Here is a 15,766-nt window from a genome sequence, read left to right on the forward strand (position 1 = left end):
CAACCCATTCCCAACAGCTGGAAGATTTGGTAAACACTTTGGGGCCTGGTGTGTAGACATTTATTAAGGGAGAGAGTGAACATGTGCCTTTTTTTTACTCTTAAGTAATTCTGTTGACATTAGTGAGAGTTTTCCAGTCAATTGCAGAGCTTTTTAATTTATTTTTAATTAAATTTCTGTGACTTCTCTTAATTTGTGCCACTATGGATCAATACCAAAGATCAGGATTTCACCTAACAGGATACACAGAGCTTTTTCAATTTATTCTAGAGCACAGGCCCTAGTTAGCTTTTTCTATACCTCTCCATTCATCTATTGAAAATAAACTTCTCCCTACTCTAGTCTTTCTCTTTTTTAGAAAATATTTTTGAATTGTTGAGAAAATACTGAATGTCCCTTTTTTACCTAATGAAGACAAAAAAATGGATGGAAGAGTCTCTTAAATACGTGCTCTGTTTGTTTTTCTTATAGTGCCAGAAGTAACCAAAGCACTTTGGAAAACACAGATACAGTTCTTGCCCTGAGCAGCTTATCACTGGGATTCAAACATGCCCTTGCAATTGCAAGTGATGCACAAGAGGAGGAGGAGAGGCAAGGCAATTAATGGCCAAATGAGTTGTTGAACTAAAAAGTTACTTGAAGGTGATTTAAACATCAGAGCCTTTTTTTTTACAACAGCAAAATTGCATTTGAAATTGCATTTGCCCTGCATAGCCAGAGTCATGATGGTCTTTAAGCCGAGTTGAGCCAGGACTTCCTTCTGGGAATGCATTTTTGCAGAAGCTGCCTCATGTGAATAAGAATATAAAAGATTAAGACTCAAAATAGCCCAGGTCTACTTTTGAGGGAGTAAAGGAGTCGAAGGCAGACACAGGTTGTAGCTGATCACACACCTTGTTTGCCAGAGGAATTCTCCCTCCATGTGGATTTTGTGCCCCACCTGGCAGTGTCTGTGTTTATCCTGTGAACTTAGAGATGAGCTCATGATTTAATAGCAGACCACTGTCTTCATGTTGCCATTTCTTCCATGCCAGACATATTCCCTGTGCTGATCTACAGTCTCCCTTCCCATCTCCTCTACCTTGGCCACAAAACCAGTAACAAGCTGGGTCACTCTGGGCTGAAGGACACCTTAGCTATTTTTAGCAGCAATATAAGCACAAATATGCTTGTTAGTACAATCTAAAATAGCCCATTGTGCCATTGTGTCTGCCTCTTAGTTGCTGTCACTGGAACTCCTGAGGATGGGAAATGTGACTCTTCAATTCTAACACCTGGGCCTTAAACCACATTTCTGCTTTCACAGTTGCATTACACGAAAAAACCCAGACTTTTTGGAGTTAAATTTTGAACTTCTGGGGAGAAAGAGTGGGATCTTGAAGTAATATAGTGAAAGAAATATGTGATGTCTATGGGACAGTTATGCCTTCCTGTTTCTGGAGTTCTTTAGCTCAGTTGCAAAATAAGACATTAAATAATCACACTGCTGAATCCAAGTACCCAAATATACATGTAGGGTGCAAATCCATGAAGGACTAAAATTCTGCAATGCCAGGTAAAAATTATTAATATGGAAGAAGTACAGTTACCCCAGTGCAATAAATACCTAGTCTGTTCCTTTGCCAGGAGGTACAAATAGTTGCTTCCTAAAATATTTGTAAAAGCCTGGGGATTTTCAGCCTAGGATTTTATTGAAGGTAGAACAGTGTATTTTCTTATACAAGACTGTAGTATAGAAAAGGAAAAGCACTGTAAAAATCCTTCCAGATGTTTATATAGGTTCAGTGTTTTTGTTTTTAGTAAGATTTGTGATACTTGAAAAGCTGGTTAGGAAAGCTCAGCCAGGAAGATTAGATACAGAGGTGCAAAGTGAAAAGACTGATGGTCTGCTTTCCTTTTCTCAAGAGAAAATACATATAAACCCCTCTTATTATATCTGAGAATTATTAGATACAGATAATACAATGTGGATTTTGAGTCTTTAGATGGTAAATTTGATCTTTGAGGAGTGGTGCTGAATCTCAGTCGTAACAGAAATTCTCATCCAGGAATACTCCTGGGAAGATTATTAAAATACTACAGGTACTGACATCGGCTACAAAGATCTACTTGTGCATATTTCTTTAAAGGGGGGGAAAAAACACCTTAATACACAGTATTACCATAGCTAGGCCCTATTATACCATTGTAATCATAGCTGAGGCAAGAACGGTGATTAACGATGGCAATTTATTGTATCTGACGGGGGGAGAAAATAGGAGATGTTGTCGTTATCATAAATCATATCATAAATAACCAAAGAGAAGCACTCAGAAAGCTTGTGTGGTGTCAGCAGCAAGCCCTTTCAGGCACGTTAGCCCAGGATGTAGCCATAGAAACCCCAAAGTCATATTGTTATCTTAGTCTTGCTGCAGTTATGTGATACAACAGTATTAACATATAGATTAGGCCATTTATAATACTAGGTGTCATTTCAGGTTGGCTTGCTTATATAGCATTTTAGTTTTTTTATTGTGCCGAATGTTAGGGAAACGCTGCATTTTTACAGGTCAGTATAGAGCCATTTATAATGCATCAGCTTCACACCTCTGTCAGTCTTGCTAATGTACTCTGTTATTGATTGGTTGTACTCTATGAATTGTCATTGCCTAATTACCTTGTCTTTGCTAATAATTTTATTTTTTAGAAGTCAGAATGTTCCTTTAAAGAGAAAAACCTCTGCGCCTGCACTCATACTTTGGGACAAGTTCTCGATTCTATTAAGGATCAGACATCCCAGAGGGAGTGAAAAGTGAAATAAAAATCGTGGAGACAACGCCAAAATTTTGTTGTAGAGGTTTTCTGTGCCTGGCTCTGTTTTGATCTAACTGCAGTGGTTTTCACATTCCACTCTGCAGAGTTCAGGGGAGAGAGTCAATCCCAAGTAATTCAGAGCAGCACCAAAGTGACAGAGGCAAGGCTGCCCTGCTGACAGGGAGCTGGCTGCATCTCACACATTTCTCATTCCAGCACTTCCTGAAGATGCTTCTGGGGTTGTTTCTGCTCTCCAGACCCATTAGCCCAGCGCTGCTGTGTGTTCGTGTCTTTGTGCATGAGCTACAAAAAATGTTGAGCCGCTGTTTAAAAGTCAAAGCAAAAATAAAGTCTCCCTTGTTGTATTTAGACAGAAACATGTTTTTGCTTGCTCTAGCAGCACAAATTCTGGACTAATATTTTGTCAGGTCAGACAGAGATTGCGGGTGTAGCAGATAACCATCTGCCAACTCTGTTTTTCTGTCTTCAGCAGGGAACTAGCTGTGTCATTTTAAGAATCCTGTGTAATTTGGCTTCAGATAATTCCATATTTTTAAAAAATATTTGAATGAGGGCAGCCACTTGTAACTACTTAGAAGTGTTACTCTCATTGCATCTGGTATCCTAAAGCAGCACTGAAAGCCAAAATCTCACATTATATCCAAGATCTGATGCCCAGAGTGATGCTCCTCACAACTACCCCCCTTTTTTTCCACTTCCTTATGCCTGTGTGATCCTGAGGTGGGTTTTTTACTTTGCCAGCTGGACATAAAAAATACTTCATCTTTGAGTTTTTTTCTTCCACTCTCATACATTTCCATCTGAGTTATCCCATTAGGTCACTTCTTGCCCAAACTAACAGATAATTTCTTCCTTATTTTAGCCTTGATTAGTTCCTCATTCTCTTGCACAAATGCTTGAACCAGGACAAAAGAAAGGATGGGACAGTTTCCATTTAAATGTAGAATTACAGGTTTAGGAGTTATGGTTTGTTTCTGGCAAACTGTCAATACTCTCTTCTCATACTGGTGCTCAATAGTTCATCTCCAATGATTTCACACCAGGATGGGGAGGATGGAGAGGTAACTGAATCAGTCTGGAAACTTTTGAGTCCAGAACCTGATTATTGCTATCATACATATTTCCAGGTGGTTGGATGTGTTATGTCCTTAGGGATGGAGGGCTGTTTTGTTGACCTCTTGTAGCTTCTTGGACAGGTTAATGAAGGCTTCTGGAGTGCTTGATAAATGTATGCACCATGTATGTTCAGCAGTCCTGCTGAGCACCTCCAAGGTCAGTGGTGACTAATAGTAAGGATTGAAGGCACCACCCAGCCATTTGGGACAGCATTTTCCAGTGTGATTAACAAGTTGAGATGTTTAACTTCAAGCACCTTTCAGGTCTTCCTTACAGTGTTTTAGTTATTTATGCAAAATCACTTGCCATACCCTAAAGCTCTTTTTCTTTTTCTTTTTCTTTTTCTTTTTCTTTTTCTTTTTCTTTTTCTTTTTCTTTTTCTTTTTCTTTTTCTTTTTCTTTTTCTTTTTCTTTTTCTTTTTCTTTTTCTTTTTCTTTTTCTTTTTCTTTTTCTTTTTCTTTTTTTTTGTAATGTATTGGTGTTATTTACATTTGATAACACTCTGAGAAAGCACTGCAATGAACTTGCTGACAATGTCAGTGGAAAAATCTGAGACACATGGAAGATTAAATCCTTGGTGGTGCTCTCTTCCCAGCTCTCTTCCTATAGAAAGTATGGGAAGATGTCAGGAACTGGAAAATGTCAGGGTTTGGTAATAGGTTGGTTGATTTTTATAAAGTAAAGGAGGAATCTGTTGGGTTTTTGTCTGTTTGGTAAACAGGTCACATCGGTGATCAGTTGTTCATACAGCATAGAAATTATATATACAATTATAAATATATATGTGTGTAAAATATGCACAAGTATCTATATAAAATCCAGTGTTCTAAGCCCCACATGTGTCACAGGTATCTCAGTGTGTTCATTTTGCATTAAGGTATCAGGATATTGGCCTGTAGGATATCAGGATTGAATTTTGTCCCTCTTCCATTAATTTCCTTTGTGGACTACAAGCACACTTTCTGTTTGTTTTGGGAAAAGGCCATTGTTATTACAAGTTAAAGAGATAAAACATATCATGGCACAAGAAAAAGACTTCAATTTTAACAGAAATCAAAAGCTTCTGCTTAATAGGATATGATAGGGATGTAATTCTTGACTTAATGACTTAAAATTTCCAAAAACTTATCTTTGGCTTCATCTCATGCTTTAACTAGACAATAGGAAAATTATTCTGGAAGTCTGCAGGAAGATTTTTTTCTATTTTTTTTTTCTCACTAAAATGGTTCATATGTTGGGTGGGAACAATCCTTTCCTTCCTTACATCTGAGAGGCTGAGCTGGCTGTGTATAAAGCCATCAGCCTTGATATCCATGTGGTCCTAAGGAGGATATGCTTGGAAATGAAGATGGATTGAAGATTTCAGTGCAGGCACTGCCAGATCACTTCCTTTCCCAAATCCTAATTTTCCTTAAAAACCCTGATGCTTCCAACTCCCATTCTCAGGTACTTGGTACCGTGCAGTGCAGAGGAGCAGAGAGGCTGATCTGAACGGAAACATGTGTGAAAGAATTCTGTAATCTACTAAGAGATCTTATTTGGTCATTTTGCATTCTGTTAGAAAAGAAAATGTTCAAGTTCTGTTTAAAAAGAAAAGGATTATGGAAGAAATTTAATAGTTGAAAATAGGCATGTGTGAGTTGGATGGAAACATCTGCTTTTTGAGAATTGTATCCTTAATGGGTTTGCTCTGATAGCTGATCCTGTTTATCTGCCATACTGCAGTTAATATCAAATGCCAAATGCCTAAATCTTGTATTATTATAATAACAAGAGTTGGCTTCCACAGGAATTGTTACCTCCCAAAGCTTTGTGCAATTAATACATTAGATGTAGCATTGGAGGTACGAGCTGCTGTTACTAAAATCAAGTTACTCTTTCTTCAGCAATTGGTGTCAGTGGTGTCCAGCTTTAGGCCAGCATGTCTGACTCTGCTCCCTCTTGTACATAAGAAATATTTATTTATTCTTAAATCTGCATGTCTTACCCAAATGGTTTTATCCTGTCACCACCCTCTGAAAGAGTGAAATGTTAATCCAGTTTTCAGAAGAGAGACTGGAACTTTACTTAAATTAAATGCCAGCCAGCAGACAGAGTAAGTTTTTGGCAGGGTCAGAAGCTGAGCAGAGATTTTGTCTGTCCCAATCTGTGCCATGTTCTCTAGGATACCCATTTAGCTGTCAATACTTCTGTTTTTTCACTGAAGCTACCAAGTAAAAAGTCTGGTGATGACCAAGATGATGACAATTTTAATTTTATAGATGTATTTATATATGATAGGATTTCTTGCTTGAAGAATGCCCATACATAGGTGCATTTCTACTCAATCAGATGAGTTTTGCATCTATTTTTCCTGCCTTCACTTTTATCTGACCTGTTGTGCTGCATCCTCTGACAAGGCAGCCAGGTGAGCATGACAATGTGGTACATGTGATTGCACTTCTTTTTCTGCAGAAAAGCAGAATTTCTGTTCCTTTGTACCCTCATGTCAGTTTCAGGGACAAACAGTCCCTCAGTTTTCATAAACCTGGAAATTCATTATTGAAGTGTTGGGTGTTGCTGTCCTGAAACTAAGCTGTGGCTAAATTAAGGAGGTATCTATTCAATAAACCTTTGGTCTTGGGTCCCTGCTGTGCTACAGGGACATAATGTACCAAAAAATAGAGTTTGAGCTTCTTCAGTGGTTTTTCCTTAAAAAAGGTACAGAAATTTTAGTTTCTTGCCTGAGCTGTTGAGCTTAAGAAATTTTCCAGCATTTGAAGTGGTGACAGATCCCCACAGTTTGCATTTGGGATTCTGATGCTTTCTGTCCAGATGCTGCATATTTATCAAGTTCAGCTTTTCCAACACCTCTGTGAGATGGAATTCTGATAATTTGTCAGGTGGGAAGGCAGCAGGATGTGGAGTGACCTGCCCCAAATCAGCCTGTAGACCTGTGTCAAGAGAGGAGTAGATTCCTTCCCCCCCCTAACTTCAAAATCATCCTTTCATAAAAGTGAATTTGCCTTCTGACATAGACCCAGGTGATGTTACCCATGGAATCATTTAGGTTGGAAAAGCCCTCTGAGATCAAGTCCATTTACCCAACACTTCCAAGTCACCTCTAAATCCATGTCCCCAAGTGACACATCCTCATGTTTTTTGAACAATTCCAGGGACGGTGATTCCACCACTTCCCTGGCACAGCCTAATATTCTCAAGTAAGAAATGCTGCCTTTCTAACCAGATTTCTCATAGGCAGCATGCTGACAGCTCTCAGCTTGTTTTATTTCAGTGATGGACAAATTCAGCGCTACAATGGCAGAACTCATCCCTCCTGTAAGCCAGGCTCTGCACAGGGGGCCTGCTGACATAATAAACAATTGCTCTCTATAGCTTTAGTAATGTGAGCATTAATATTGATCCAGCACTGACTTCTCTAACAACCAAAAAAAAAATGTATCTGTTATCTTGAGAAACCTCCCAAACAGCTCCAGTCTCCTTTCATTACAGGGGAGAGTTATGAGGGCAGATGGTTGAGGTGATATCCATTTGACCTATAGATGCTAACTCGGGTTGGATCATTAATAAGGTGGCTGGAGATGGGGAGAAATGGCAGTAAAGAGAGTTAAAAAGCAATCCTGTGCACAAAGGATGGTGCATCCAGAAGTGCAGGGTGGCAAGTGAGATGGACAAAGTGAGGAAGTGGCCACGTGGTTGTAAATGCTCATCACCAAGTCAGGCAGCAAACACTTAAAAGCTGATGTTTTTTCATATTTAGTTCCTGCTCTGGTGTGAATCCTTTGGGAGGAAAAAGAGCTGTAGGTCTTGAATTCAAGATAGAAATTTCACTTTCTCTAATTAAGTAAACTCCCCCCCCCCCAAAAAAAAAAAAAAAAAAAAAAAAAGTGCTTCATTGTTTTCTGCCACAGCTGTGGTGGCTCAGGTTTGAAAGCTGCTGCCTGGCAGCAAACCAGTCCATGCTGAGGATCAGACTGTGGCCTTGTTCCAAGAGAAATTTGGATTTCATTTGACTACGATAGGATTCCAGATTGTCATCTGAGCATGTCTGAAAAGTGGTGAATGTGTGTCAGTAGTTAAGTGCTCATGAACTTCCTTAGTCCCTGGATTGTTCAGGACTGACCCAGGCAATTTTTTCCAGATGTTTTGGGGAATCCAAGTCCATATAAAAGGGATGGTAATGCTTCTGCTTCCTTACTAAGTTGTCTTTGTGGCTTGCAGGAATGTGCATGAAAGCTGGAGCCAAGACACCCCGATTTCTTGTCTCACCTCTACAAACTGCACTTTAACCTTTCTGCCCTTCCCTGGCACCTCCACACAAGATCACAGAAACTTCGTGGGCCCGCTGCAAACTTTACTTGGCCTTATTAAAAAAAAAATAAGCATTGCTCTTTTTTTATTGTACAGAACTCTGGTCCCTGTTCTCCAAAGCTCCTCTGAAATTGTTTTTTTGCCTTTGATCCAGCAGCTGCTGGTATTCTGCAATCCTGAGTAGGTAAAACATGAGAAGCACCTTGGGATGAGAAGGAGTTATAAAAATATGAAATATTGCAGTGCCCTTCTGTGAGATACAGTGTAAGCAAGGGGCTGTTTAAATGGACACTGGACAGAAATCTTTAGCAGATAAATGTTCTGATTTTTCTAATAAATGTAAATGTTTTACTGTTGCAGTAATTTATTTTCCACTTTATTGATTCTTTTTATCCCCGTGTTTCCTGTATTAAAATGGTTAATATTCCTATCTCTATTGTAATATTCCTATTCTATTCTAAAGTCTGTATCATCAAACCCTGTCTTTCCTAATATTTTAATTTATTTAATTTGGCTACACTTTTCATCTTGTGGCTGAGGCAGAAGATTTTTCTAAATCCCAATTTTAAAGTATGATGTTTGTTTTAAATTTTATCTCCTACTTTTAAAGGAAAACAAACTCTCAGTTCTGAAGTAGGTGGAATGGGGTTTGGAGGGAATTGCTCAGCAGCAACCAGTGCTGTGTGACATCTGATGAATGCTGATTCTTCATCCCCAAAACCTTCTGAGCGGGTGAAGGCAGCTGATTTCTGCAGCAGCTTAAACAGAGATTGAAATTACTTCCATGATGGGGAAGCAGATTTTTTTTTCCCCCATAGCAGGTGCAGGCTCAGTCCAGAGTGATTTCTCAGTTATACTCTAACTTTGCAGTTTAAAAAATTCAATGTCAGTGCCCAGCCAGGCAAAACCTAACTCCCTAACATTTCTGTTTTTCACGGAAGGCTAAGACTTTATCCTCAGGCAAAGTCTCCTCTCTGGGCTGGCTGCTGTAAATCCTCTGGGCCCTGGCGAAAGCCAGACTTGCTAGCTCATTTTACTTAATTTGTGATGCTGGCAAGATTTGTGCTGCAGCCCAGGGCTCTTGACTCAACTCTCCTAAATCAGAGCATTGACACATTACAGTAGAGAAACACCAGCGCAGAAAACCTGAAAATAAACTCCTTGAAAAGAGATATTTCAGAAAGATGCTGTCTTGCTGAGTTTTAAATAGTATTTAGTGGAATGTTTCAAGTTTCTTGGTGCTTTTTTCATTAAAGCCACTTGCTCATTGGGAAGTTGGGTTTTGGCCACTGTCCTCATGAATGTTTTTTACTACATATTTCATGTGAGAATCTTGGGGCACTGGATGTCTTTCCTCAGAAACCCTGATAGACAAAATGTCTTGAGTTTTTGCAGGTGGGTAAACAAAAACGTGGGGTAAAGTGAAATGAGGTTGTCTGTGTAGGAATGTTAACCAGCAGAGGTGTAATGATGTAATTACTCCAAATACAAATGTGTCAGGTTAATGCCTGTGTAGACATTCTTATTCAGGACTAAGAATCCTTTTTCCTGCTCGGATAATTCTATTTTGAAAGTGAGGAAGTGTATCAAAGAGGATAAAGTGCTTGGCTGTGGTTGTGGAGATCAGAGGTTCTCTTTTTAAATCTACTGTGGATTTGTTGGGAGATCTCAAGTGGATTTTCTCCTTTCTCTGCACCATAATGTCACGTGTGGCTCTGAAGATGGTGTTGTATGTAGGGGGGAAAAATTGTTATTAAACAAAAAACCAGAGCAATCACACAGGTGGTATCAACACTGGTTTGGAATAGTTGATGTCTGATGTCTGCACTGTGTAGACTTCAGGTTTATCTTGTTTTCAAAAGCTGGCTTTTGGTCTCACAGCCTGAATGCCCATTTGCTCTGAAGTGTGCTAGGTGAATTCCTCCTTCATTTTGGTTTCACTGCTGCAGGAAGCTGGCATATGCACTCCAGGATTGTCCCACAATGCAAACAAAACAACAGTAAAGGAGATGATGGGAAAATGCATTTCAAAGGCATGTTCCTGATCTGAACCAACACACACACACAATGCTGGGGTGTTCCCATAAAGTCATAACAGATAATGTCCACCTGCAGCAGCTCTTAAGATGATATCAGAGGCAGAGCCTGGCAGGTGAATGGGGCTTACTCCTCTGCTTTAACCTTCAGACTGTGCTCCTTCAGGAAGAATAAACTAGGTTTAGGAAGATGTTTTCCTAGTAGTCAATCTGCAGTCAAACTTGTGTGATTATATAGGCAAGAAAGACAGTTCTGGTTAATTTTACTTTGACACTTTGCTTTGATACTGCGTTACAGCAAAAAATGCTTCAGCCTCTTTCCCTTCATTTAAAAATGAATGAAGAAGTTATTAGGGTGTTTTTGGGTAGAACTGACCTTTGGACCTGCTCTGTAAGCTCTGCCCTTGGTGAGCTCTACCCTCCTCTCCTTTGCTCATGGGGTCAGTGTTACACTGCTGTGAAGACACCTGCCAGTTCCACTGGTGGCTGATGTGACACAGGAGGTGCCACAAGTTCCTCCAAGCAGACCAGTAAGAAGCCCTTAGGTGGCTAGTTGTCTCTTCTGGGCTGAGCTGCACATGAATATTTGTTGTGATGCTTGTTTGTTTCTGTAAAACACATTTCAATTATCCTAATGCTTTTCTAAATGTTCTTTGTTGCAGAAGAGGAAGAGGAGCAGGTTCCTACGGATGGAGGTACATCTGCAGAGGCCATGCAGGTCCCACTGGAAGAAGAAGGAGATATGGAAGAGGATGAGGCAATTAATGATGAGAACTACTTGAGCAAGAGACCATTAGAAAGTCCTGATGCTGAGGAATTCCCACCTGTGAAAAGGCCAAAACTGTCTGTTTCCAAAGGGGACGCCTTGGATGGAACTGTGGAACCACGTGAGCCTCTTAGCTCAATAAATACACAGAAAGTACCACCAATGCTTTCTCCAGTTCACGTTCAGGACAGTACAGACTTAGCCCCCCCTTCTCCAGAACCACCAATGTTGGCTCCCATTGCAAAATCCCAAGTGCCGACCCCCAAACCTTTAGAGGCAAAGCCGTTCGTACCCAAAACAAAGTCCAAAACAAGTTCTCCAGGACAAAAGACAAAATCACCGAAAACTACACCCTCACCAGTGGTAGCTGGAAGTCCCATTCGTTCACCAAAACCTGGATCCAAAGAAAAAAAGTCACCGGGTCGCGCCAAGAGCCCAAAAAGTCCCAAAAGTCCAAAGGTTCCTGCTCACGTTCCACAACCACCTGTGAAGCCTGAACCACCAAGTAGACCCCCTCTGGCTGCATTGAGTGAAAAGATAGGAAAGGAAAATATCCAAGTGAAACAGGGACAGACACCACCTGAGCCTGCCCCCAAGCCAAATATGGACAACCAGGTGAAGAAAGTCCCGGTCATGGACAAGACCATTGATGATTCAATCGATGCTGTGATTGCTCGTGCGTGTGCAGAACGAGAGCCGGATCCCTTTGAGTTTTCCTCTGGGTCTGAATCAGAAGGGGAAATTTTTACCAGTCCTAAAAGACTTTCTATTTCTGAGTCTACAACTCCTAAACCTTCTGTTCCTGCCAATAATGCAAATAAGGCGGGAGCGACTCCAATACCTGCCTCAGGTGGGACTTCGAGTTCAGACATTTCATGGACAATGGATGACTCAATTGATGAGGTCATTCGGAAGGCAAACATGGGGACACCTTCTAATCCACCTACCAACTTCACTTATTTCTCCTCTCCTTCTGCTTCACCTCCAACTCCAGAGCCTCTGCTCAAAGTCTATGAGGAGAAAACCAAGTTGGCTTCATCGACAGAAGTGAAAAAGAAATTGAAAAAAGAGCTGAAAACTAAAATGAAGAAGAAAGAAAAACAAAAAGAAAAAGATAAAGAGAAGAACAAGGAGAAAAATAAGGAGAAGGAAAAGAACAAGGAGAAAGATAAAGACAAGGAAGGCAACAAGGAAGCAAAGTTTCAGTGGAAGGAACTACTCAAAGAGGAGGATCCTGATCCGTATAAATTCAAACTAAAGGACTTTGAGGATGCTGACACAAAAGTAAAGTTGAAAGATGGCAATACCAAAAAAGAGAGAGAAAAACATAAAGATAAAAAGAAAGAGAAAGAGAAAGGCAAAAAGGACAAGGATAAAAAAGACAAAGAGAAACTCAAAGATAAGGGTAAGGAAGATAAGATAAAGGTGCCATCAGCGCCTCTTGTGTTACCTCCCAAAGAAATGTCTATGCCCTTGTTCAGCACGCCATCTGCCATGAGGCTTCCCAGCATGTTACCTTCCTTGTCTCCCATGCTACCTGAAAAACTATTTGAGGACAAAGAGAAACCTAAAGAGAAGAAGAAGGACAAAAAAGAGAAGAAGAAAAAGAAAGAAAGGGAGAAGGACAAAGAAAAGGAAAAGAAGGAGAAGGAAAAGGAGAGGAAAGAAAGAGAAAAGAAGGAGAAAGAAAAGGAGAAACACAAACATGAAAAGGTAAGCTGGTTAGATGAGTTGAGATGTCGCACTTGCTTGAGGAATCCACATGGATTCCTGTGTTTGCTGCTGAGCATTGTTTAAGACCTTTGAGGAGAAGTGTGGTTACAGGTTTGGTGTTTCTTAATAATAGCAGCTCCAATGAAGATGTCCACCAAAGCTTCAGAGATTTTCCCACATCTTTGGAAAAGAAAACAGTGGAATTCTAGTTCTGTGAATTTGAAATGTGAGATTGTCCTGGCTTTTCTCAACCTTCTTTTGACATGGAAAAGCTGAGGCGCAGACAAAACAACAACACACACAGCAAAGGGATGCAGTGTTGTGATGCAGAGAGTTTGTTCTGTAGGTTTCTTCTAGAAGGGCAGCAGCCCTATACCTTTCCTATAAACTTTAAATTTTGTTTCTAAAAATCTGCTGTTTTGAAATTTGTAGAAGCCTGAAAATTCCCAAGTGGACAGAAATGAGAAGCAGACTGCCCTCAAATAAATATTATCTCACATGCTCAAAAGAGTTGCTGAGTCTTCTCTTAGCAAATCTGCCCCCTTGTTGGTCCAATTTGTTTGAAGTAAGAAAATTATTTTCAAATTATGGTCTAAGTGTTCAAATGTCACCTTTCTTTGGAGTCTTATGCTTGAGAGACAGAAGGGGAGAGCTAATTTTCAAGGGGTTTGAGCTCCTTCCATTCCTGTAACTCTTACTGATTTACATCAGCTAAAGATAATTTCTTCTTTCCAATATCACCTAATCTTGAGAATATATTTAATATTTAAGAAATGAAACCAGCATATTTGCATGTTATCAGATTTGAAATCCCATTAGAAGCAGCTCCCCTAATTCAGGATTTGCTCTAATTTTTTTGTCACTTCACCTTATAATGCGCATTAAATTGTTAATGTTGAAAAGAAGGAAGAAAAGAAAGAAGATTGTCTTCCTGTGTGATAACCTTGGATACAAGAGTTCCTAAATCTCTATCCTTAGCCTTAGGAAGCACTGTGTGAGTTCCAGTTTTACCAAGATGCTCTTTACATCCTGCTTTGAGTGTAATACTCGGTTTGTACAAGCTCAGGTTTGGGACATTCCTCACTCTCCTTTTGTTGCCACTCTTATTTACCTGCTGGACTTGAAACAAAGTGCTGATTTCAAAACTTTATATGTTTTTTAAGTTTACAAATGGTTTTTCCATGCAGAATCTGGGTGATGTGGAGAACTAATGTTTGTCTGCTGTGGATGAATTCATGATCAACAGGGTGGTGGCCCAGTTGTCCATGATAATTTCATGTCTGGTTTTAGATTGCAGCAACCCTTTCACAGATTCCCCATTTTATCTGTCTGCCCCTTGTGCCTGAGCAGTTTTGGCAGTATTTCTTTGAGAATTTCTGCTGAGATTTCTTTTTTAAGTTAAATATGAGTGCATGTAAAAGAGAGGCAATGAGTTGCTTGTTTTCCACATTTTTAGTTTTGCATTTCTTCTGCAGCTGTCTGTGTCAAGTTTGCTTTTAGAGTGATAAACAGACACATAAACAAATACAAACTGGTAAAGCTTCAGTATAGACTCACCATATATATATATATTAGGAAATGGAGTTCAACACTAATAAAAACTTGGACAAATTAAATTGACAGAGCTGCCCATTACCTTGGCAAAAAGTCCCTGTCAAAAGATAAACTTTAAAGCTAGAATGCATGAAAGAGTCCCCAGATAGAATTAAAATTTAAACTGATTCTTGAGAGATAAGCTTTTTTTAAATCCACCTCTTTGCTGCAAGTCAGGATTTTAAAAATAAATTTCCCCTTTAAATCTCTTGAGCGATTTTCATTTTTTGCAAGGCCGCACTGCTGGTGTCCTGGAAAAATGGAGAGTTAGAGCTTTATCAGTTGGTGCCCTGAGGTATGTGGCAAAGAAGCTAAATCCTTGAAGATTAGCAAAAAAAATGCAGCACATGGCAATAAGGGGCTTATATGACTACTAGTATTAGTTCAGGTGAAAGAAGTATTGCTTATACATAAAACTGGACAAATCCACTGACAATGTATTTTTAGTTAGCTACAAAGGAGTCTTATATTGCTGGACTTTACCTCTTTGGTGATTTGGGAAGCTTAGTAATCCACTGTAAATGCTCTTCTGCTGGCCCCAATTCCCAGTATTACTCCAGAATGCTGCTCTTTCGTTTTAACCCCTAAAAGTACATGTTTCCTTAATTTAGCTTTTAGATCACACAATGACTTATTTAGGCAGCAGTTGTGCTGCAAGAGCAAATGATCAAGTTACAGCTTGGACATTTAATCTGCCACAGTGCATCCACCTCGGAGGTGTAGGCACAGCCTGGGAGATGAGTTTGTGGGCTCGCTGCAGTTTCAGCTCCTGATGGCCAGGAGGAAATATCAGAGTCCCATGTCTAATGTTGCTGTAGTTAAACAAAAACTGACTCAGCTGTAATGTTCCCATTTCTGAGCCTTGTTGTAGTTATTACCTTTGTGCTCATCCCATCCTGTTGGGCGATTGAGGCTTTTTATCAAGTTTTTCCTGGAATTTTGCCCCAGGCTGCTGCAAGATACAGAGCAGCAAACAGAACACTGCATAAATGGCAGAAAACAGAAGCTGAAGGCTTCATGCTAGGAGTGTTTGGTGATGGCACCAAGGAGGAGAAGCTTTGTCTCAGGGCTTGCCTGCAGCTCCATACCCTGCAGTGGTGTTGGGTGCTGCCCACAGAGCCAGAAAAGGAGATCTGGGGCGCTGCCTTGTGAGCTCCACCAGATGAAAAGCAAACACTTGGAGCAGTTACACCCCATTTGTACTCCAGAGATTACCAGGCATGCTGTAGGAGTGACTGAGCAGCTCAGGGAGCAGCTGCTGACCCAGTTTCAGCTAGCCTTAATAAGCTGAGCTGGAAACTAAAGTAGTTGAGGAACTGCTTCATGAGAAATGTAGCCATCCTTGCATCAGGGCAGGGCTTGCCAGAGCTGCCCCAAAGTAAGCTGCTCTTGCTCCTGTGTCAAAATTCTGTCACC

The 15,766-nt window shown here is 40.1% G+C and overlaps 1 protein-coding gene across 1 annotated transcript in view; it reads left to right on the plus strand.

Moving 5' to 3' along the window:
* Positions 1-15,766, plus strand: part of TAF3 (TATA-box binding protein associated factor 3) — a 113,091-nt gene that overhangs the window by 75,667 nt on the left and 21,658 nt on the right. Inside the window, exon 3 of the mRNA XM_084205786.1 lies at positions 10,941-12,757. Coding sequence (XP_084061912.1) covers positions 10,941-12,757 — 1,817 coding nt within the window. The remainder of the gene's footprint in view (positions 1-10,940; positions 12,758-15,766) is intronic.

Source organism: Fringilla coelebs (genome assembly GCF_963513975.1).
Source record: "Fringilla coelebs genome assembly, chromosome: 5".
In the NCBI taxonomy this organism is placed as follows: domain Eukaryota; kingdom Metazoa; phylum Chordata; class Aves; order Passeriformes; family Fringillidae; genus Fringilla; species Fringilla coelebs.